General features: G+C 45.9%; 1 protein-coding gene and 1 long non-coding RNA gene across 2 annotated transcripts in view; one reads left to right on the forward strand and one right to left on the reverse strand.

The window, feature by feature from the left end:
- Positions 1 to 230: 230 nt before the first annotated feature.
- The window catches only part of LOC136363954 (uncharacterized), a 465,017-nt gene continuing 440,445 nt past the window's right edge, over positions 231 to 24,802 (forward strand). Inside the window, exon 1 of the long non-coding RNA XR_010744092.1 lies at positions 231 to 265. This is a non-coding gene — a long non-coding RNA (uncharacterized lncRNA). The remainder of the gene's footprint in view (positions 266 to 24,802) is intronic.
- NPS (neuropeptide S) lies at positions 8,296 to 12,877 on the reverse strand. Its single transcript, XM_066324461.1, has 3 exons — positions 12,834 to 12,877; positions 10,223 to 10,304; positions 8,296 to 8,505 (listed from the first exon to the last, which is right to left on the reverse strand). The coding sequence occupies exons 1-3, from the start codon at positions 12,875 to 12,877 to the stop codon at positions 8,296 to 8,298; spliced, it is 336 nt and encodes a 111-aa protein (XP_066180558.1).

A 24,802-nucleotide genomic window follows, 5' to 3' on the forward strand; every position in this document is an offset into this window, starting at 1 on the left:
TTTTCTATTTATTTATCACAGAATTGAGGAAAACACACAACTGTGCTGCAATCACCACAAAAATAGAACATAAAGCCATCGAGACATTGCTGGCAGGGACCACTGGTGAATGCCAGGGATGAGTCATGGGGGAACCCTCCCATTCCATGATTCCATGATAATGAGGGAGATTTGTTTCTTTCCACGATCTGCACACAAAATAAAAATTCTGCATTTGCTGGAAACGCAGTAAATAAAAAAAAAAAAAAAAAAAAAAAAAATTGCTGTGGAGGAAAAGCTCCTGGCAGCTGGAAAGGAGCTGTAAGGAACAGCAAATGGTGTGATGGAATCATGGAATCCCAGACTGGTTTGGGTCGGAAGGGACCTTAAATTCCATCCAATTCCACCCCTGCCATGGCAGGGACACCTTCCACTGCTCCAATCCCAGTGTCCAGCCTGGCCTTGGGCACTGCAGGGATCCAGGGGCTGCTCTGCCCACCCTGTGCCAGGGGCTCCCCACATTCATTTATTAATAATCATTAATGAACAACAACATCTGCAAAACACTCTGCAATTAATTTGTCAAATGCAACTGTCTTCAGCCATCAGACCCTTAAAACTTGTAAATTTTTTTAATGCATTACGGCTAAATTAATCTAAAATACAAGGTGTTTTAACCTAAATAAAGAGCTCAATTATTGAATGTGCCTTTGAAAAAAAACCATCCAGTGACCAAACGATCCAGTTTCTAAGGCTCCAGCATCTATAATATCATTAATTAAGCAGTTACAGGCTCAGAGGTACAGCTTTTGACAGGTGAACAGCACGAGGCAGGCGAGGCGAGTGCTCGGTGCCAAAACACCCGAATTCATCCTGAGAACACAGGGAAGATAAATGTAACTCATTTCCTGAACACAAGCACGTAAATGACACCTTATTTGTTGATCATAAGGAGTGATTTGTAAAGTTCAAGTACCAAAATATGCAAATTGGCACCGCGCTCAACATGCAAAAGAGCAGACGGATCCTGGAGATCTCATCCTCACATGGCTCCTGCCGAACTCTGCAAAAAGGCACTGCCACGAGTTCAAAAAGTGCAGCACAAACACCTGGGCACTGAAAGCAGGGAATTCAGGACTTTGAGGCTGTAGAAATCTAGGAAAATCCCAGCTTGATACAAAAGCAGAGAAAATATTTGTGCTGTTCAAAGTGCTTTGGGGGGCTCCTTGAGCTGAGCGAGTTTGATGTGGAGTTTGTGTCTGCCAGGGGCTTGCCCAGCTCCTTTAGGAGCCAAAATCTGATGATCCTTGTGGGTCCCTTCCTGCTCAGGATATTCCAGGAGAAATCCAGTGGCGTTGTTATAAATATTTGCAGAAAGGCAAAGATAAAATATAAAAAATGCCCCACTTTTGCAAGAGGGAAAACATCAATTTTCTGGGTTCTTCATTATCTTTTCACGGCCCAATTCCACCCACATGGGGCAATTATCTTCTTTGCTTTAAGGTTGTGTAAATTGATCAACACGATCAGTTTACATAATGCATTATATAATTTTATATTATAGAATACATATTATATTATATTATACAGTAAATACAATATTATAATTTTTCTATATAAATTACATATCTTTAATTATCTATATAATATATAATAGAAAATTATATTATATTGATATAATTTTTTCCATTTTTACTCACACATACTCCTCTTTCCTCGAGTTGAGAGTCATTTGTCCTCTTTAATTAATTGATGATTTTTCCTTGAAAATGAAATAAAAAATACCCCTCTGCAACATGGCAACAGTCATCTACTGACTGTAATTTTTAGTCATTAAATTAAAAAAGCAAAGCAGAGCTGGGGGGACCAAAATGACTCTGGACAGATGCTGACATCACTGAGTTAAATTTCCACAGCATCCTCACAGACCTTCCCTTCAGCCAGGTGTCATGCTGCTAATTAAGATGCTAATGAAGACGCAGAGCCAACCACAGCTCCGTGTGGAGCTCCCAGCTCTGGGATTTGGCTGCAGTTTGGAAAGGCCAGTTAAGGTTTGGGGGGTCAGGAGGCACAAAGCCCTGAAATGTGGGAGGGAGCTCCGTGGGCAGGGGAATCTCGGAGTGCTCAGAGCTCTGTGAGGTGTTCCAGGGTTGCCATAGAGACTCACCAGGTTCCTTTGGCCAGGAGTGATCATGAAATATTCCGACCCTGAATGTAACTAAACATCTGAGGCCAAACCTGCGGAAGGTGCTCCGTCATCCCCTGTTCTTCCGACGAGTTGTGGGTGAAATCTGGGGATGATGTCTGGAGAGCAGCTCTCCACAGCTCATTTCTTGTCACAGCGAGCCATCACGCATCTTCTGGAAGGATCACACTGAAGAAGTTGGAAAGATGGGTCTCAGCTGATCAAGCTTTTAAGATCCCCTTCTTTTTCCAGAATAACCAACCCAGTGACTTCAAATCTGTGCAGGAATTGGAAGAAGAAGTCTTCCTATCACCACAAAGACAGAAAAATTGCCCTAACCCCACAGATTGCTCTGTTCCCCGAGCCCAGAGTGATGTTTGATATCCAGCTGTGCCGTTTTTCACTCACCAAGGTCCATCCTCACCTCAGTTGTTCCCACCAGCCATGGCCCATTGGGGTAGGACAGTGAGCTCAGCTTGCCTCCTGAAAGAAAAGAAGTCCTGCCATGCTGCTTCACTCTCAAAAATAAATTTCAATATGGTGAGCCCCACAAAAAGGCGTATCTTGGACATTTTTTCAATCTTTCCCCACACTCTTTCAACATTTAAGCAGACAGCTCATCAGTGACATTCTGCATAAACGCTCCACGGTTCAGAGTAATTTTTCATGATGAATCTTTAAAGTGCCAGACTCTCTGATAAGTTAAATTTTGATTTTCTTTATATGACAAATGGTTAATAGTTGTCTTAGAGCCTTTCTGCACTATGATTTTTATCTCTATTTTATTATGGTAATAATAACATCTAATATGCTCTTTCATATCTGTCTTGTTCTTTCTTAAGGTCAAAATTATATCCAGAGTTAAAAACGGCAAGAGATTTCTCCCTTTCTTCCTCTCGGTATTTTCAGGGGATAAATTACCACACAGAGGCAAATAATAGCAAATTAGGAAACCTAAATGTGATATCCATACTTTAATATGTGCTGGGCAATCAAAAACCTGAGTATTGGGATGTCATTACAACGAGGAATTTTCAGGCTCGCGAGTTAATTAGATGCTATTACATCAGGCTATTTAATTGCCTTCCTTGCCAATAATCTGAAGAAGAAGAAGAAGAAGAAAAGTGTTAACTCCTCTTCTTGTCTTTGGGCATATTTTGCTCCGTGGAGTTTTATGGGATTTGTTCCCTTGGAGTTCACCAGTGGAAACCTCAAACCTCCTTCAAAGGCACAGATGGGTTTGGGGAGCAGAGGAGCACCAGGTGACACGTCCTGCTTCTTGGAGGTGCCATTCCAGGTGTGGGGATGGGATGGGAATGGGGATGAGACGGGGATGGGATGGGATGGGATGGGGATGGGATGGGATGGGATGGGATGGGATGGGATGGGGATGGGGATGGGGATGGGGATGGGGATGGGGATGGGATGGGATGGGATGGGATGGGATGGGATGGGATGGGATGGGATGGGGATGGGGATGAGGATGGGGATGGGGATGGGATGGGATGGGATGAGATGGGATGGGGATGGGGATGGGATGGGATGGGATGGGGATGGGGATGGGATGGGGATGGGGATGGGATGGGATGGGATGGGATGGGATGGGGATGGGGATGGGATGGGATGGGGATGGGGATGGGATGGGGATAGGGATGGGGATGGGATGGGATGGGATGGGATGGGATGAGATGGGATGGGATGGGATGGGATGGGATGGGATGGGATGGGATAGAAATGGGAATGGGGATGGAGATGGGGATGGGGATGGGATGGGGATGGGATGAGATGGGATGGGGATGGGGATGGGATGGGATGGGATGGGATGGGATGGGATGGGGATGGGGATGGGATGGGATGGGATGGGATGGGATGGGATGGGATGGGGATGGGGATGGGATGGGATGGGGATGGGGATGGGATGGGGATAGGGATGGGATGGGATGGGATGGGATGGGATGGGATGGGAATGGGATGGGGATGGGATGGGGATGGGATGGGATGGGATGGGATGGGATGGGATGGGATGGGGATGGGATGGGGATGGGATGGGGATGGGATGGGATGGGATGGGATGGGAATGGGATGGGGATGGGATGGGATGGGATGGGATGGGATAGAAATGGGAATGGGGATGGAGATGGGGATGGGGATGGGATGGGAATAGGGATGGGAATAGTGATGGGATGGGATGGGATAAGGACAGGATGGGATAGAAATGGGAATGGGGATGGAGATGGGGATGCAGCTTCCACAACCTCTGGGCAGCATCAGCCCAACCCCAGGGCCCAGCACAGGCTAGTTTATAAATTCATTAACTTATTTATAATCAGCTGATTTATTTAGACACAGCTGGATCTGAGCAGCCACATTTCCTAATGGATGGGTTCTCTTTATGGCAATGATATCATGGTTAAAAGGAGTTTAATTGCTTCAATAAATGTCAAAATGAAAGTAATTTATTCAGTAAATCTAAGGAAATCTTGCTTTCTAGTCTGAACTAGAAACAAAACTGGCCAAAATCAAGTTTGGCTGCTCCAAACAGTGATTGCTGAGCTCTGGGATGGTTCTCACAGCCCAAAACCAAGGAATCATCACTGGAAATTTATATCTAAAGTTTTCAGAGGTAGATACAAGTTAGAGCAAAGTAAGGTAAAAAAAATCCTTATGGATTCAGAATTCTTCATGCCCTCTCCCTCAGCCTCTCCAGCTACTGAGACCACCCTTTTCTGTCCCCAAGCTCTTCCCAAATCCATCAGTCATGACACTGCTTAGTCAAGATGGCTCAACAAAGGCAGTTTCTTATTTTTCAGACGGGGAAAATTGAGTAGAAATTATTTTTCTAAACTTCCAAACTGAATTACTCAGCCAAGACTGGCCAGAGCATTCCCAATTTCCCAACTTGCTCCTCAATCCCCAGGCAAAGCATCATTCTTCTCACCCTCTAAACCCTTTGACCTTTTCTCTTTCTGTTGGGTTGGCCAAGAAAAATAGTAAAGAAATTCACAAAGTGTCTTCTCACATCACCATGAATCCCTGATCTCCAGAAAGAAATAAAATTAATGACAAAGCATTAATGATGGTGCAGGTTGGCATCCCTACAGTTGTTCCCTTTTTACTGAAAAAAAAAAAAAAAAAAAAAAAAAAAAAAGACATTTTCTGCCACATTTCCAATTCCTGTCAGCATAAAAATTAATGTTCCCAGCAATGGCACCCTCAGATCCTCATTTCCTGACAGAGATCACTGAGGTCACTCTCTGTTCTCTCCAAAACCTTTAAAGTTCAGAGATGAGTTCAGCACTGCAGGGTGAGTCTTCCGTGGGCGGCGGATCAGCCCTCCAGGGACAGAACTCCTGAAAGACAGCTGGAGAACCCACATCTCCCAGGCTTGCTCTGGATTTAGGTGACTCACGGCTCTTGGTGGCCTCCTGGTCTCATTGTTTTGCACATGTCAATCTTCAAATCATGAAAAATGGGTTTTTTCCAACAGCCGATTTTTCCTGCATCCCTTAATTTTTTGATAAAAGGGGGTGAAGGTCTGTGGGATCAGGACAGCAGCTCTGCATCCCTCTGGAACATGCCCTGCTTAAGGGCAAATGCCAAAACACTAAATTATTTACTCTCACTCCTGCACAATAAGTGGAAGGGAAAATTTGATTTTCCAAGCTCCATGCTTGGAGCTCTGTTGGCTTAAAGAGAACCTTGCTCATCACAGGTTAGTCACCAAGGCAGGAATATATTGGATTATGTAGGAAAATGTTAGTAAAAACAGATCTCAAAGACCAAACGAAGGTAAATCTGAATTGTTTGGGGTTTTTTTTTTTTTGCTTTCCTGAAAGATAATTTGGGTGGGGAGATGAGCAGGACAGTGCTCTGCACTGGGACAAACACCTCCATCCCCACAGCTGTGCACAGATGCAGAATGGATTCAAGGAATCATGGAAACATGGGATCACAGACTGGTTTGGACTGAAAGGAACTTAAAGCTCGTCCCATTCCACCTCCCACTGTCCCAGGCTGCTCCAAGACCCAGTGTCCAACCTGGCCTTGGGCACACAGGGATCCAGGGGCAGCCCCAGCTCTGGAGAATCCATGCACACAGGACTTGTTTTTGTTTCTGTCACCAGCCAGGAATCATTCCCAGACCTTCAATTTCCAGTGCCCAAAGTTCTGCTCTTTGGGCAGTTCTGGAGAGACCTGGAGAGCGTTTGGGATGAAAAACTTGCAGGACATCTGCCAGGGCTGAAATGCCAGCAGCCAGGAGTGACCCAGGGCTGCAGGGTCACCACAGTGCCATCCTGGGCTTGCTCCCATCTGATACTCCCCAAGGATGATAAATATCCAGCACACTCCTTAGGCATTTTTAATGGTTTCTAGGATCCCATGGTTCCTAGGATTTTGTGGTTCCTGGGTTCTACCATTTCTAGGATTTCATGGTTCCTAGGATTTTATGGTTTCTAGGATCCCATGGTTCCTAGGATTTTATGATTCCTGGGATCCCATGGTTCCTGGTTTCCATGATTCCTGGGTTCTATGGTTCCTGTGATCCCATGGTTCCTGTGTTCCATTGTTCCTAGCATCCCATGGTTCCTAGGATCCCATGGTCCCTAAGATTTTATGGTTCCTTGTTTCCATGGTTCCTGGGTTCCATGGTTCTTTGGTTCCTGGGATCCCATGGTTCCTGGTTTCCATGGTTCCTGGTTTCCATGGTTCCTGTGTTCCATGGTCCCTGTGTTCCATGGTTCCTGGATCCCATGGTCCCTAGGATTTTATGGTTCCTGGGTTCCATGGTTCCCATTTGACTCAGCAACTTTGAGACAACCCCAAAGGAACTCAAGTGTTTAAGCGACTTTCAGAACCAGAAGATGTGTTAGGCTTTTCAGCCTGGAGAAACGCAGGCAGGAATGTGTTTGATCCCCTTGGAGCAGCCAGAAACCCTCCAGACAAACCTGCAGTCCCACCAGCTCCACGCTGGGCTCACTTCCTTCCTGAGCTCAGGGAGGGCAGCACAGTCGTGATGGCACCAAACCACTTCATTGTGGGGTTAAAAACCACCTCCTGAGCTATGATGTGTAACAGGGAAGTATTAGAAAACATCCATAGAATGATTTATTATAATTAATATCACAGATTTGGCTGAAAAAGGCATTTCAAGGACACTCTGTCACATTTTCAAGCCAAGGGCAGGGTTTGTTACACTCAGGGGACACGGACACAAGCAGAACTCACATGTGTGTAACTCATCAGGTGACCTTTAATCCACACCACATTTACATATTTCACATCAAATGACTTTTTCCTTCTTTTTTTTTTTTTATTTTCTTCCGACAGGAAATAAAAAAAAAAACCAAATAATAATAAAAAAAATCCCAGATTTGGCACATTTCATCAGCTGGGTGTTGCCTACCTAAGTCAATTAATTGAGGCACAGGGAGCAGTGCTGATACCCTGCCTTAGAGTGATTTCCCAGGATTCTTCTGCATATGACACGAGACATCTCTGGAGACTATTTCCTGCCAAAGTCATTTTAAATAACTATATTAAAAAGCCAGTGGAAGTTACAAGTAGAGCCTGATTCTTTCATCGGTGGCCCTTCATATCATTGGAAACCTGAAATGAAATGCACTTGAAATCTGTGTTAAAATTACCAGCTGTCTTCAAGTAAATGTGATTTGGGATGGGAAAGCACAGGAATGCCTCGTGCCTGGCAGAGAGGAGGGATTTTGGGAATACTCCATCCTCCCCACAGGCTGTGTGCCCACATCTCCTCAAAGCACGGGATTATCTTTGTATTAATCAAAGAGCAACTTGATTAAAACCCCGTAGGCTGACGAAGGAGGGGGAAATTAGGCAAATAAAAATAAAATAAATAAAAAAAACCCCACCACATGAATTTTGAGACAAAAAACCTTTATGGTGCCGTAACTTTGGGAACAAAAAGTCTTTCCAGAGCTCTCCCATCTGGAGATCATCCATCTGCTGGAAATCGACGCCTGGCGATGCACCAGGGACTCTGCCAGAGGTGCCTTGGCCAGAGAGAAACATCCCCAAAAAAAAAATAAAATAAAGGGAACTCGAAGCAACGATTTGGAACATCAGATGTCAGTCCTTGGGCCGGGCTTTGGGACATTTGCTCAGGACTTTGCCCTTCGGAAGGAAGTTTTTTTAATTCCCGCGCCGACGCCGTTGCGGAAGGAGCGTTTGTGGGGAAGGGAGTCGCGGAGAGGATTCCCAAGAGCCAGCTCCTCATCCCTGCCCACCTTGGAGAGGCAGCTGCTCAGCAGCACCAGGCACGAATCCCATTCCCCCAGCAGCTGGCAGGTCAAGTAAAAAGGGTTGGCTCTCTGGAGATTGAAGGCAAACAAAAGAGACAACCAAACAAACAAACAAACAAAAAAAAAAAAAGGAGAGAAAAAAATATAAAGAGAGAGAGATAAGAGAAGGTAAAATTATGGATTTGGGTATTTGCCAGGACTTGTTCAGGATACAGAGCAAAGTAGTAACGCAAAAAGAATTTATGCTTTGAATGACAAGGATGAGCTGTTACTTTCTAAGGATTTTTTTGTGTTCAAAATCAGGGTTTTTTTCATAGTTTTTTATACATTCCTGGTCTAAAATACTGATACAATCACGTTTAGGGTATGATGGGAATTGTTTTTGGTGATGCTGACCAGCTGTGACACAGTTTTCTTGGAATAACACGGGTGTTTATTGCTGTAAAATGAGATTGGGTTTTTTCAGGGAAAAACAAAATACCAGATTTTTATAAACCTGTGTGCACTTCTGAGACTTAAATTACACATAAGAGAAAACAAAAATACCCGTAAAGCTAAAATTTGGAGGAGGCTTTCCAGTACTTTTAACCAATTCTGGAAGAAGTTCTGAGGAGGTTTAATAATGACAAATTAATAATGGGAATTTTAAAAAGTCTGGATAAAAATCCAGGAAAACATTCCTTTGACTTGCACTCTATAGGACAAAAAATGCCAAGTGCATAAAAATTTTGACTTATTTCAACAGCTCTTAAAATAAACTGCATTTAATTACTGCTGAACTATAAAATAAAAACATTTCCTGGCATCTTTATGTTTGTTCTGTGCATCTTTCATCATATCCCGATTTCCCAGCTGATTTTCCATCTAAAAGCCATATTCTGCCATCTCTAAAAATCTAATGTAAAGCCATAGCATTAACAACTGGAATTGCTGGTGAAATTACCTTTAACTTCATTAGGATTTGTTTTAATTCAGTGTTTTATTGCTCTTATTTAATACTGGTTATTAAGTTAATTTTTTTGTTTGTTTGTTTAATGACTTTTTCTGCAACCAACACCTTCTGCCACTGGCACGGCGTTTCCTAGACTGAATTTCCTCCCTAGCAAGAAAAGACACTTTTTTGCAAGGAAAAAACCTATAAAAACCAAAAAACTGGGAACAGAGAAATTCCCCTTTTGAATTTTTAGCTGCCGTTTCCCTAGATTTACTGAATAAAAGGCTTTTATTTTGACATTTATGGAAGCAATTAAATTCCTTTTAACCGTGATATCATTGCCATAAAGAGAGCCCATCCATTAGGAAATGTGGCTACTCAGATCCAGCTGTGTCTAAATAAATCAGTTGATTATAAATAAGTTAATGAATTGATAAATTCACTAGCAATAAGTGAAATTAATACATATATATATCTAATTGCATCTCTTTGAGATATGCAAGGAATTCAGATTAAATGGAGAGGAGATTGGTGGTTTTCTCTCTTCCATCCAGGATTTCAGCTCCCCACACCCCACATTAAATATGCACTGAGTTGCTCACATGATTATTTCAGAGGCTTGCATATTTTATTAATAACCCCAGGAAAAAAATTAGGCTATGCTCCAGGAAAATTAGGTAATAATATTTAACCAATAGCTTCAATACAAGAAAGTTCTTTCATTTTATATTAAAAAAAAATATAAAAACACAGCAAGCAAAGAAGCAACCTAACAAACGAAATTAATTTAAATAAAGGAGTAACTTAAGAGGATTGAAGCAGATCTGGGGGTAATTAGGGGATGGGACTTACCATGGAAGGGCCAACTGGGTAACCCGAGCACACCAAGGTCGTGGAGATCCACAGGATGAAAACCAAGTTTAACCTGCACAGACTTCAAAGAAAAGCTGAGATTAATGAAAATTTTGGACCGAAAATCAAGCAAAATATGAACAGAGAGCAACCCGTGCACCAAGAGCCCCGTGGTGGCTTTACCTGCTCATTTTTCACCCAGCACTGTGTGCAGGAACATGCAGCTCTACATCCAAATTCCTCACGCATCCTTTCGGTTCTTCCTCAGGTGACCATTTTATACCAGAGTTCAGGAGGGAAAATGTCATCAAAGCTGATTTTACTCTGACTAATTGCTCCTTGTTTGGCCTTTTCTTCTTTGTTAAATGGGAAAATGGCAAGAACACGCTCAGCTGCCATTACCAACCCCGGGGATTTCATCTGAAGTGTCCCATTAAATGTCTCTCGAGTGGTTTTATTGTTACCTCTGTGTCATCACTGCAAGCCTGGTCAGAGGGCGAAAGATTTCAAAAATCCATCTCAAGGGTTTGTTACCACTTCCAATATATCAGGTGGGGACCTTGCAAAGCCTGGCAGCGAGGGAGAAACACTAAAAGTGCATTTTAAATACAAAGTTCCTCAAAGAGTCTTATTATACTCAAAACAGCCACAATACAAAGAATAATATATTTTTTTTTTTCTATTTTTCTCCCCCCGACATTATTTTTTTATGTGCTTAGTTCTTAATACACCAAATGAAATTTTCTTTTTCTGACAATTAAAATTCTTTGGACAATAATTTCTGCTATGCATCCATATCTCAGCTGAGTTTAGTCAACCCAAGCTTTTGTAGGATTAATAAACTCTGTTAATCTCATTAATAAACTCTGTTAATCTCCAGCAATGCAGCAGATGCTTCATGTCTAAAAGCATCATTTGTTGCTGCAACAAATTTAATGGTGCAGTATTTTAGGGGATTCTGTGGTTTATTTATCCAGAGTGGTGTGAAAGTGCTGAATCCCCCAAGGTCTGGGAATGTCGGACTGCACAGGCAATGCTGGAAAACATTAAATTCCACTTATTTTTCTTCTGAGAATGAGCACCACGTCTACAAAAACGTGCTGGGGTAATGGTGGGACTCATTGATCCGAGAGCTTTTCCGGCTTTAACCATTCCAGGACTCTAAAGAAAACACTGAGGATCATTTTAGGACAGCCACAGAGCTTCAGGCACGGACACAGCGAGGCAGAAACCCCAAATGTTACATTTCCTGTGGTGTTTACACTGAAAAATCAACAGACAAGGGCTGCAGAAGGGACCTTGGTGTGAGTCTCTGGGGAGACCTGAGCTGTTATAAATGATGTCACATTTCCCTGCAACATTTCAGATCATTTTGATGACCTGGAAGGTCTTTTCCAACCATAATGGAGCTGTCATTCCGTCTCCTGATAAAGTGCATTTCGTTCCAGGAGATGGAGAGCTGTGAGGAGAAACCCAGTGGCATGGAAGAGCCTTTAGGAGTTTGAAACAAAAATCCCTGATGGGATCTCAGCTTGTGGTTGACCATTTCCCCTCATCATGGTGGTGTTGATCATGGTTGACAAAATCCAATGGCTCTCAAAGGACTTTTTAAAAAGAAAAAGTGGTTTCAAAAGAATTCTGGTTGCTGGTGAAGCTCTCCAGGATTCTCCAGGCCCACGAGGGCTGAAATGAGGATGAAATCTGCCCCATTTAAAGGCTGCAGCTTTAAACCCTTTACAAACCCATCAGCAGAGCAGGTGACTATTTGCATTTCCAGCCTGAGTCCTGTTATTCAGAGAGCAAATCCTCTCTTTGAACGGGACCTCCCATTCCCCCTGGGCCAGGACCTCCAGCTCCAAGGATAAGAGGATTAGGCCGTGTTCCTGCTGCAAAGAAAAGCACTTTGGGCTGGATTCTGCCTGAGCACAGCTTAGCTCAGCTCTCATTGTGTCTGCATTTAGCCCAACTCTGCTTTAATCCGAAATTAACCTTCACACAACACTTTTTGTGGAAGGTGAGGACCCAGAACAGGCTGCTGATTACAGCTCAGGGTTTCCAGGTTCAGCCTGGGACTCTCTGGGTAAATTTTGGTGCATTATTGGCGACATTTTTTTAAATCTTGAGTTGTTTGGGGCCCCGGTGATCTCACCCTGGGCCTGGTCAGTCCCTTCTAGGCTCATCTTTCTCACATCCCTCTAAAAAAGAGGTTTTGACCAGGTGAGAAATCACAAACTGCTTTGGAACCGGAGAGCCACAGGATCATGGAATAGTTTGGGCTGGAAAAACCCTCCAAGACTGAGTCCAGCACTGCCAAGGCCACCACTGCCCCATGTCCCCGAGTGCCACATCCACAGGGCTTTAAATCCCTCCAGGGATCAGAACTCCACCCCTGCCAGGGCTGGAGAGCCCTTTTTGGGAAGAAATGTCCCCAATATCCAACCTGAAGCTCCCCTGGAGATGCAGATGCTACCAAGGCAAGAGTCACTGAGACACCACCACCCCTCAGACACACACAAAGACATTTCCTGAACATTCAAACCCTCCCGTTTGCTCCTCACTCCTTGGAGGTTGTTTTCCCCAGCTTTTCAGGATGCAGTTTACCACAACACACCTGTGATTCGCATGCATGAGGCAGAGATGGAGGTTTAGATCCATTCCAGATATTCCCACTTCAGGTTTGGAGGAATCAGGTTGGAGAGGACAAGTGGCAATTGACATTTCTGTCTCCTGCTCTGTCTGCAGAGGCTCTGCTCCCAGGCTGGCTTCACTGGCAGCTATTAAGGGTCAAATGAATCATTAAGAACCACAATAAAACCTCCCAGCATCCATAAAATTTGTATTTTCTCAGAATAAATCAGCAGCAGTATCAGCGATAATATCACCTCTTCCCTCCTGCCTGCCTTGTTGGAGGGACTCTGTGTTGAAACTAAATGCTGCTTTCCTTTGGTTTTCCCCCCAAAATCAAGTGGAACAACACAAAACTCACAGCTGAGCCTATCCAACCTTGCAGATTTTTGAGGTTAATAAGCCTAGAAGCTTTAGAACACGATATTTCCTTCCTCCAACCCAGTGGTCAACCCAAAGTGTTTTAAATTGGCATTGCGGGACTTTGCTGAGGGATCAAACAAAAAACTGAATGAACACACCTCAACCTGTCCATTGGCATAACCCCAAAAGTCGTAAAAGCCCAGCTCTTGATAAAGGCAAGGCTCCAAATCCCGTTTCCTTCTGGGATACTCCCAGTGAAACCTCAGCACGGCTTTGCTGGAAAAAGCTGCTGGGATATTTTGTTCCTAACTCAGGTTTGTTGTTTTTTTTTGTTCCTCTTGCTGTCAAGAATATCAAGCAAGGCAAAAGGCAGCGTGGTTTGCTTTCAGCCCATTGCGAGGTGTGAGCTGGAAATCAATCCTGCTCCCAGCACATAAACCTGCTTCTGACTCGGTGATAATAGAAAATCCCAGCAGGACACGGGGAGACAAGAAACACAGAAAGCAGGAAGTTCATTCCTTGGGTCATTCCCTCTGTGCTCTCACTGCTGCAGGGGGACACAACCAACCCTTCACCTGCACCACCAGGTCTCATCTGCGGAGCTGCTGTGGGTACACCCGGCTGATTCTGGGCACTTCCCTGCCATGGAGAGCTCTAATCCACTGAAAACTGGGGATCATGTGGCTGTCCCATCCCTGGCAGGCTGGATGGGGCTTGGAGCCACCTGGGAGAGCAGATGTCCCTGCCCATGGCATGATGTGGCACTGGATGGGCTGTAAAGTTTATCCCAACCCAACCCATTCCAGAATTCTCCAGTCCAGGAGGAGATTGGAGATTGCCTGACAGGAGTAAGGGGCTCTAAGGCCAAATGATGCAGCCCAGGGGAGGCTCAGCTCTTGCCTCCCTGCTGTTTTAGACATTTGGGCAGTGCACTGCCCCTGTGCCTGGGGCTGTCTGTCCCCTGTGTCACTCACCTGGCTCCTGGGCCACCCAGGGCTCTCTGGGGAGGATGCCACCATCTCATCAAAGGGCAGGGACACATTTTCCATGGCCTGTGCTGGCTGCTGTGGGTACAACCAGCTCTGTGCTCCCGTTCCAGCCCCAGAGGTTCTCCAGAAGGACAGAGGTGTTGACTGAATCCCTTCCTGGCTGCCAAGGCTGCCGGGTGAAGCCCTGTCAGTGAGACTCTGCAGGCAGGGACAGCTCCTCTGCGGAGCCCTGGCACCGTGCCCTGGCTGGGGAGAGGCACTAGCTCCTTTTGACAAGCCAGTTTTGAACACAATTCCACTCTGCTGGCTCGGGCTGAGCCAGGCTCCAGCAAGGCCCCAGCTGATGTACAGGTTTGATCTGGGGGAGAAGGAAAATCAAAAGGGATCCAAGGCAGGAGCAGAACTGCCAGTCCTGCCCCCCTCCACAGCCTTGGCTTTCCTGGATGGATCCCAGCAGGCAGGAGGGGAGCAGCAAGGGCTGCCAGGAGATGGAAGGAGCAGGGCACAGGATTTGTGGATGCTGTGAACCTCAGGATCTTCATTGCCACCTGATTTTGGAGCACTCCTGCACCACTGGGGCTGTGCACGTCACTGTCACGGCAAAGGGGGCGAAGCTGAGTTAGATCCTCCCGTGCCAGGGGGAAAAATTAGCTCCAAAATCCCATTTTTGATCCCACATCACACAGGAATCGTGGGCTGTGTCACAGTTGCCATCCCCAGGAATTTAAAGCCTAAATCATCATCATCATGTCTAAATATATAAATTCCTTTTGCTGCTTACAGTCAGAGCTGGTGTGGGCAGAGGCAGCACGAGCTCCTCACCCCACTCCCCAGCACGTGTCCCAAAAATGAATCCAAAGTGCTGACGGAGAATGTCACCAGTCCCCACGTCCCACAGCACGTGGCACCTCCTGGGCCGATGTCACCCAGCCCTGCTGATGTCACCACGCTGGGGTTGGAGCCCAGAGGAATGAAGCTTTTTGGCCAAAACATACCGGCACACCTCAGGAAACGCTTCTAATTTATGGATCCCTCTCTTTTCCTTTGTCAGGCTCTATAGCACACCTTCAGAAAAACAACCTGCACGAAGAACAAACCCTCCCTGCACCAGCAGCAAGTGCTCCAGCCCTCGGAGAATTTACCAGGAGGTAAAAGAAAAAGAAAGAGCAGAGCAGAACGAGTTGCTCACCCCGTTAAGGGGAGGCTCAGCAGCGAGAAGAGTGGATGTAATTAACATTTTGGATACGCTGATTTGCGCGTGCCGACGTAATTCATGCGCTCGGAAACGTCTCAGAGAGATCCTGCAGGAGGTGGCTGCCGAAGAAAAGATGTCAGTGCTGAGCTAAAATGACACCTGTCACAGCCAAACCCAAATTCCTGCTCAGATGGAACAAAGATCTCGGTGATCTGAGAGAGGCTGAACAGTTGTTGAAGGAAGAGAAAAGAGACGAGGAAAGGGAGAAGGGTTTCGAGGAGAGAGAGGAGAAAAGGAGGCAGGAAAGTCTGATGTGACTTTAGAGGAAGAGATCAAACTTTAAAGGGATCAAACTTTAAAGGAGTCAAGGGAAGCTAACATAAATATTATAAATAGCGAGGAATAGGGAGAAGGAGCCGGGTGGTTTTGAAGGGCACAATTTTGTGTGGATTTTATTGCACTGCACCTCAAGGTTCTCCCACGGATAAGGCTAAGGGAAGACAAGGAAATCAAACCCAACCTTTTCTATTGGGATCATCTGGCTCAAGCAAGTTTGCACGTTTTCCCCTACAGAAGCCCAGCACAAACACGTTTGTTTCTGCTCCCCAAGTCCTCGGGATGTCACACCAACAGCCCTGTGTCAGCTGGGAATGGGAAAAAAAGGAGCTGTGAGGGGAAAAACCTCAGTGCTGGCAGCAGAGGTAAGGCAAGGATTTCTGCTGGGAGGTTTTGGGACACAAACCCCAAAGTTATGGACCATAACTGCAAGGTCAGTGAGGGGCACTGAGGGGATGCTGAAAGCTCCTCGGGGTACTCAGAACTCACAGGCTGGACACAAAGGGGGAATTGCTGACTCCTGAGAAGGGTTTTGTGCAATCCTGAGTGACCCAGCCCCGGAAAACAGCTCAGGTGGGTGCAAAGCAGCTGCCAGGAGGCTCTTTACCCTAAAACCAGCCCTGGGCTGATCAGTGGGGTGAGAAGCAAAGGGAGAGACCTCTCATGTGGCTGAGGACGAGGAGCAAATCTCCAACTCCCACCTCAGGGTGACCCATTTCCCTCCCCGACAGCAGGGAGACATCTCCTCTGCTCCTCAGACCAGCTCCTGGCATTTCTGGAGATGCCAGCTTGAATTTGTGACACCAGACCTAAAGTACCTTCAGGAAACAAGTGGCTACATCTGGAACAGCACTCATCATGTGGAGGAGGTGAGAGGACACACCTTGTTTTTCCTCCAAAACGCAGAGAGTGTTTTCCATCTGTTCTCCCTGCTCTTTTTGCTCCGCTGCTGTTTTCTCTCTACTTGGCTGCAGCCACTTAAACAAACAAGGATATTGCAGCCTCTTTGAAGGAGACTCCTTTCCTACAAAAGCCTTTTGAAAAGAAGGTTCCTCTCCATAACGACCCGGTAAAGAGCAAACAAATGGGAGCCGAGCCCCGGAGCCAGCAGCACGTTGTGTTTTAAAAATCTGCTGGTAGGAAGATAAAATCAAACTGTGAGCCTGCCTCTCTCCACAGGCTCTGGAAATGGCAGGTCTGGATCAATTCCTGGCGACTTTGGTTGTTGTAAAGGTCCTCAAGCAGGAGAAAGGGAACGTGGCAATCAAACAATTGGGTGCCTTTTGTCTGAACATGATCCTGATTTCCCCTTGTGTTCTCTCCCTCTTCTGAAAGGCTTCATCCAAAAATATCCCACACCAAAAGACAGGAGAAGTTTTCTGTCTCCTCGCTGAGAGCCTGTTGCAGCTGGCTGGATTTTTCTTGCTCTGTGCAAGGATTTCTTTGTGCCCAATTATGTTTCAATGCTTGATAGAGCTCCTCTGGAAGTTAAGAGCTGCAAAGGGACTTTTAACGAGGTCAGGGAGTGACAGGAAAAGGGGGAAAGTAGATTTAGCTTGGATATTGGGAAAAAAATCTTCTCTGTGAGGGTGGGCAGGGCTGGCACAGGGTGCCCAGAGCAGCCCCTGGATCCCTGGCAGTGCCCAAGGCCAGGCTGGACACTGGGGCTTGGAGCAGCCTGGGATAGTGGAAAGTTTTTTTGGGGTTTTCCAACCCAAACCATTCCATGATTAGATAATTTTATCATCCTGTGATGCCTGGCTCCCTTAGTCTTCTATTATTTGCATCAGTATCTGATTTGCAAAGCTCATCTCTCCCCTCTCCACCCTCTGAGTGTGAGCATTGGGGTCTTCAGGGGTTTTACCCCTCCCCACAGCAGCCACATTTGGAGGTAATCAACTGCTCCTTCTTAATCAAGAGCACAGATTAATCTGAATAAACACAACATCCAATATTAGAAATATTGGCTGAAATACAGGCTCAGAGAGCCCTGTTCTCTGGGGAAGAGAAAAGGCCAGAGGTGCTGAGGGTCAGGACAGGGGATATCCTGCAGCTCCTCAGCACAGCCTTTCCCTGCTCCAGTCCCTCAGGAAAAGCACTGCAGGCACAGGACATGAAAAGGAGCAGCTCTCCATGCACTTGACACTGCTCTGGCTGCCAGCAGAAACGTGCAGTGCTCAAAAAACCCAGCCACTCTTTTCTTCCTCCCTCCGCTCCTGCCTGCTGGCAGCCCAGCCTTTCATTGGAGCTGGGGAAGCTTCAGCCTTTAAACCCAATTCCCAGCTCGGGAAAACGTCGGCGTGGACTTCCAGAGTGCACTCCTGAATAAAGGCTGAGCTGTGAGGGGTGGGCACTGACAGGGCAGAGCCTTCAAAGGGGCTCAGGTCTCCTTTGAAAAGCCCTGGGAGCACTCTGGAATTAACACTCCACTCACCTGAAGGATTGGAGGCATCCAGGATGTCCCTGCTGGGTGTAGGTTTTCAGGGATGTCCTCCAGGGATAAGGGTGTTGGGATTGATGCCTGAGGTTTTCTCTTTGCTGTATCCCAGGTTCTGTGGTGCCCAGGGCTCAGCTCTGAGCTCACAGTCAGTGTCACTCAGCTCTGCACACAGCAGGGACACAAAACAAATCCTTCTCCTGCTGCACACCAAGGACAACTTTCAGCCCCAAAGCACAACCAAGGGTGGGCTGGAGGGAGGGGCAAGAAGGATGGGACCTCACAGCCTGGAGCTGGAATGGGACAATTCAACCCCAATGTGCAAATGGACCAGAACTTATAAAAGTGTGAGATCTCATGACTGGTTAGACATTTTGTGACCATTCTAAGTCCATTCTGTGACCATTTTGCGTCCGCTTTGTGCCCATTTTGTGTCCACCCTGGGTGTGGCCCTGGCCAGGCTCTTGTCCTGCCCAAGGTGGATCCTGGAGGCCTTTCAATGAATCTCTCCTTTATTCTCTGTGCAGTCTCTGTTCCAGCTCAGCCTCCCCAAGGCTCTCTCTCACAATATCAGGATATTAAAGAGAGACAGGACCACTGGGAGATGTTTAAAACACGATTTATTGCCTCAGTCTCAAGGAGTGAGAACGTCACCACAGACACCAGGAGCTCGTGGTCAGTGGTCCTCGGTGGTCACAAGACCACAGGTGACAAAGTCTCTTAAAGGTTAATAAACGACTACCACAAAGAATGTTTTTACTATCACACCAATCCCTAATTAATTTGTGGCGGCGTGAACTCTCTTGACCAATCATCTAATGACACACAAACTTACACTGCTACACCTTAAAACTTATTACCTTTATAACTACTTCTCTTCAACTTGAAAACTTTCCACTACTTTGCTGAATGTGTTTCTGTCTAAGCCACAAACCCACATTCCTGATCGTGGTCTCTAAATTTGGAAGCCATTCCAAGGCCTGTGGTTAATTCTGTGTTTGCCTGCATCCGAGAATCCTCCATGCCTTGATTTCCCACACAGGGGGTGGATGCTGCTTCTCCTGGTGTTTCCTGAGCATCCTCAAGGCTCAGGGATCTCCTGCCCTTCGGCATGGCTTCAGGAGGCAGGAGAAGCTCCAAGCCCCACGAGGAATGATGAATGAGCAGGAAGGAGGAGCAGCAGCAGCACACGGCCACGTTACAGACGAGAGATCCCTTGAAACTCAAATAACCCCACGGTTCTCCGCCTTGCCAAGCTCTGTAACATCAGCAGCGCCTAAGCCAGCAGGACAGCAGCTAAAAATACTCTGCTCCAGCTCATGCCAGCCTCCTGATGCAAGGGCAGAGTCCCCAAGATGTGCTCCCTGCAAATGGTGGGGCCTCAGGCACGGCTCTGCCACAGCTGCACGTCCAGGGCAGGAGCCTCAGCACAGAGTTCTCCATCTCCATCAGGATCCACAGCTCAGCCCTGCTGGGCTCCCCTGCTCCATCCCAGGGTCTGTGTTTGCAAACTGCTCTGCAGCCGCTGCCTCCCTGCGCTCCACGGGCTGTGAATTGGCCATTTCTCATCCAAATGTCAGCCGTGGCAAGCACAGACCTGGGTAACTTGGCCTTTTCCAGGGGTATTTCCCAACCCAGAGCCTCTCCCCAAGCCTCACTGGCACATTTGGGGTAGAGTAGCACAAAGAGGGGCTCGGGAGAAGAGGAACTGTGCTCCTGTAGGGTTCGTGTTCCCTGCTGTCCTTCTGTGCTCAGTCCCATTTTCTGCAAGAATGAACACAGGACCGAAACAAAACCTATTTACTGTGCTGTTTTTCTGCTGCACAAAGTGATGTTTTCATCGAATCCCAGATTGGTTTGGGTTGGAACAGACCTCAAACCTCATCCATTCCACCCCCTGCCATGGGCAGGGACATCTTTCACCATCCCAACCTGGCCTTGGACACTTCCAGGGATGGGGCAGCCACATCTTCTCTGTGCCAGGACTCCCCACCCTCAGAGGGAAGGATTTCCTCCCAACATCCCCAACATCCAACACTTCTGTTTCTCAGTTCAAAGCCATTCCCCATTTTCCTGCCCTGTTAAAAAACTCCCTCTCCAGCTCTCTTGTAGCCCTTCTAGATACTGGAAGACCACAAGAAAATCATCCCAGAGACTTCTCTTCTTTATTTTCGGCCACGTGGGGTTTTCTCTTCAGAGACACCATCAGCACCTTGTCTGGGGGAGGAGGAACCTGCAGGAATCAGATCCTGCTCCTTTCACAGGGATAAATCCCGTGTAACTCCTTGTCACAGAGTCCCTCATGGGCCAGCAACAGCCAGATCTGCCCCAGAGGGGTAAATCTGGGTCACAGCCAGAGCCTTTGAGCATCTCATTCCTCAGCTGAGGACACAGAGTTTGAAGCCATTAGGATATTACCTGCAGGTGGAAGAATTGGCTGGGTGGAAATAAAGGAGCTACAATCAAAGGAGACGGGGTTACTCAAGGACTCGGAGCATTTATTTAGATTAAATATTTGCAGATTGGGATAGTTTTTGGTCTGGTTTAACAAGGAATGGATTCAATACTTACAGCAGGAGCAGCAGGTAGGACCTTAAAAATCATCTTGGTCCAACCCCCTGCCCTGGAAACGTGGTTGGGGTGTCAGGCTGATTTTAGAGGACAAAAAGCCACAAAGAAAAGCAGGATATTGCTCCAAGTGTCCCATTGCTGGCAGCATTTAGACAAGGAAAGCAGCATCATTCCACTGCTTGCTTACCTTCAATCAAAAAAGAAACAACACTGGGCTTTAATTTCTCCTGTGGGTGTAGTCAGCTGTTAAGTTAAAATCCAGGCTTTAATATCTTCTCCTCATAATTTAGGTCATGGGCAGGGAAGCAACACGAGGGAAACAGAGAGAAAATTCAGGCTTTGGAAGGGATGCTAAAACCCTGCAGCTCGTGCTGGAGGCTCCCAGGGCAGCCACTGCTCTGCTCAGAAAGCCAAAAATGAGAGGCTGAACTCCCTGCAGGAATTAAATCCCGACTTCCAAGGCCTCTGCAGGGTCTGTCTGCAATCCCTGGGGTCAGCAGGGAATGTTCTTCTCCTCCCTCAGGGAGGGCTGGAAGAGCCACAGGAGGAATTGCTGGAGGGGCTGCACTGCCAACTTCCCTCCCCTGGAAGGGTCAGAAAGGGACAATCAGGATTCCCTGGTTAATGAATCAAATTATTAAATAAATCATTGAACAATTAATGTAATATGCATGAAATAAACTATTATTTATTATATTTTATGTTGTACTATAATGCTATAAATAAATTAGTAAAAATAAGTAAGTTGAATCAATACATAATTAAATAAAAAATAAATGAATTGATTAATTAATTAAAGGAATCCCTGGGATCACCCAGTTCAGATGCATGGGAAAGTGGAAGAAAAAAGGGTTTAATGGAAGAGAAATGTGTCTCAACAAAAGGCTGGGGGTGCTTGGAAGGTTGGACACTGGGGTTTGGAACAGCCTGGGACAGAGGGTGGTGGATCTGGATGAGTTTTAAGATCCCAAAAACCCAAACCAGTCAGGAATTTTGGGATCAAACAGCAAATTGCAGCTGCACCAGTCCTGGAGAATCCTGTGGTGGTTTTTTTTTTTTTTTTTTTTTTTTTTTTTTTTTTTTTTTTTTTTTTTTTTTTTTTCCCCAGTCCTTCATTTCAAAACTCCAAACAAGCCAAAGCCCTTCCCCTGTTGTGTCTGACACAAATTCTGCAGTTCAAGGTCTCAGGGGGGTCCTGCTCACCCCCAGAATTCAGAATTCCACCTCCCTGCTCAGTTCATGGTGCTCACTCTCATCTAAACATCATTACACTGCACAGGGCCATAAACTCCCCACTCTGGGGGATGGAAGCAGCTTTCTTCTCCCATTTATTAAATCGTGTTTATTCACATCCTTTACTAATTTATACAGCATCTTCCCTGTTAAATAGAACAGCAAAATATAACTGAGTCTTCCATTCCTAATGGGTTGGGGTTTTTGGGGGGGAGTTTTTATTGCCAACATTTATGTGCATTAATTTTTGAGCATCCAAAAGTCACCTGGAGCTTCAGATGATCAGGGCAAGGCCAACCCCAAAAGCCTTGAGGTTTGTGCTGGGTCATCACCAAGGGGCTGCTGCATCCAGCTGACACCAAGCCCTGCTAAAAACACACCCAGCTCCTTCAGGAGACTGCTCCAACAAAATTATAATTCCAGGAAACTGGAGCCAGTTGATTCCTAACGTGCATTTCAAGTGTAACTGCTTGGGCTTTTTCATTATTACTATTATTATTATTATTATTATTATTTTAATTATTATATTTCAGGTCTGGTTGGATGTGATTTGAGAATTTCAGGAAGCCAGTTTCTGGAGAAGATGTCAATAAGGGATGGAGTGAAATGAATCCCATGCCAGGTGAATGTGCCGTGGATTTCAGGATAGGAGAACTCAGGAATTAATGTGGCCTGTGACCAAGAAACCCCCTGGGATTGGGAAGGAAAAGGAAAAGGGAAGGAAAAAGGAAGGGGAAAAGGAAAAAAGGGAAATGGAAAAGGGAAGGGGAAGGAAAAGCTCATTTTAAACCCAAACACAGATATCGTCACAGTGCAGCAGTGCCAGGGATGCCACCAAACTGAATTAAATCCATTTTTTCCATCTCTTTAGGCACTCCAAGCAAACCATCCAGCACTGCCAAAGCAACTGCCCTAAATCTGTCCCACGGCAGAAATCACTGCACCCGAGCAGTCAGAGTCCCCAAATTCACTTTTCCCCTTCTTTTTCCCCCTCCTGAAAGGAAAAGCTCAAACCCTCTGTGAGAGCTCCACACCACCAGCAGAGAGGATCTCACCACAGAGCTCCAGGAGAGGAGTTGTTCAGTGCAGAGGAGAAAATTACTGTTTCCCCAGGAGGCACAGATGCCACGTCAAGGAAAAAAAATAAATAAAATTAAAACAAAGTAGATCTGGACAGCAATTCTGTAGTTTCACCAGGAAGTGTTTTGTGATGAAGCTGAACGAGCAAACAGAATGACAAGTAGCCAGATAAAAGATTTTCATGTTGTTGGACAAGCCAAAGGTGTTTTGTTGTTGTTGTTGGTTTTAATAGCTACTTTTTTTTTTATTCTCTCTGCAAACAAATGTCCCTACACATTTTTTAAGGAGAGCAATGCACTGGAACACCACGAAATAGTGGAGGAGCACCTGTGTCCATCTCCAGGAAACCAGGGCTAGGAGGTCAAACACACCAGGACTCTGCAGGAGGAATTCTGTACAAAACCCCTAAAAAACCCCTCACAGGTTTCCTTTACATCACATCAACTGCGCCCCTCTCCTGTTCTGCTGCACAGAAAGTGAAAAACGCCTGGACTGAAGCATCCTTGGAAATAAAAAGGTAATTCTGCTGCCCTGGGGGGACACTGCTGGAAAACTCTGCCTGTTCTTTTGTCAGTCTTTGCCCCTGGAAAAAAATCCCTCAGCACTTCAGGCTTTAGGGTTTTCTGGGACTATTTTATTCTGTGTGAAGTGGAAAACACAAATCAATATTTACTGTGCACCTCCCAGTCCTGTATCTGATATTTCTGTGCACATCCCAATCTTATATCTGATATTTTTGTGCCCCTTCCAGTCTTACATCTGGTATTTCTGTGCCCCTCTCAGTCCTATATCTGATATTCCTGTGCACCTCCCAGTCCTATATCTGATATTTTTGTGCCCCTTCCAATCTTATATCTGATATTTCTGTGCACATCTCAGTTCTGTATCTGATAATTTTGTGCACCTCCAGTCCTGTGTCTCGCCCCTTTAAAAAAGGATTTGAATTTGGCAACCCGAGAGCCCAGCTATGTACAAACATATGGGCTGTGCATGTTAAAAAAATCATGGAGCAGATTTTCCTTCGTGGAATCACTGAGAGCTTCAGGAAATCTTGGGAAAAGCCTGGGACAATAACCAGTTGGAAATGAAGGGCCTCAATTGTTTGAGATGATCATTTCAAGCAGGGTCTCTGGATCATGGAGCCCTTTGTTATTGGCTTCAAAGCCTGTGTGATTTCTCCTGCACTCCAGGATTTATTTTGCAGTGGTTCACTTCCCTTAGCAGGGCCCACATTGATTTCCATAATTAGGATCATTGCAATGTTTTGATTTGGTTTGTGACGTTTGCATCTCATTACACGGAATTTCTCAGAGCCAGTACAAATGTGTTTTATCCAGCCCCGTCCTGGAGGAGCAGAGACTGGGAAAAAACCACTCCCACAAAGATTTCAGCTCCTCAGTTTAATCATTTTGTCCTCAAGACAAGCAGTTCCAGCTGGTTCCTCCAGCAGGCTCCACCAAGGGCACAGTTTGTGTGTCCTGACCATCCCCATCCATCCCCAGTGCCCACAGAAATGGGGGTGGACGTGTTCTGAGTCCGAGGCTGCAGCTAGAAAAGTGTAAATGAAGGGAATTACCTTGGAAAAAAAGAAGTTTCCAGTCTCCTTTCTGTTGGGGAAGATGAATCAGGGAAACCTTATCAATATGATTGCTTAGCAAAAGATTCTGAAAATATGAAACCTATAATGGGGATAGAAATGGAAGCTGACTTTGAGTTGTAGGATACTGAGTCTTAGTTACTATAGAACCTGA

The sequence above is a fragment of the Sylvia atricapilla genome, chromosome 8 (assembly GCF_009819655.1).
Source record: "Sylvia atricapilla isolate bSylAtr1 chromosome 8, bSylAtr1.pri, whole genome shotgun sequence".
NCBI lineage: Eukaryota > Metazoa > Chordata > Aves > Passeriformes > Sylviidae > Sylvia > Sylvia atricapilla.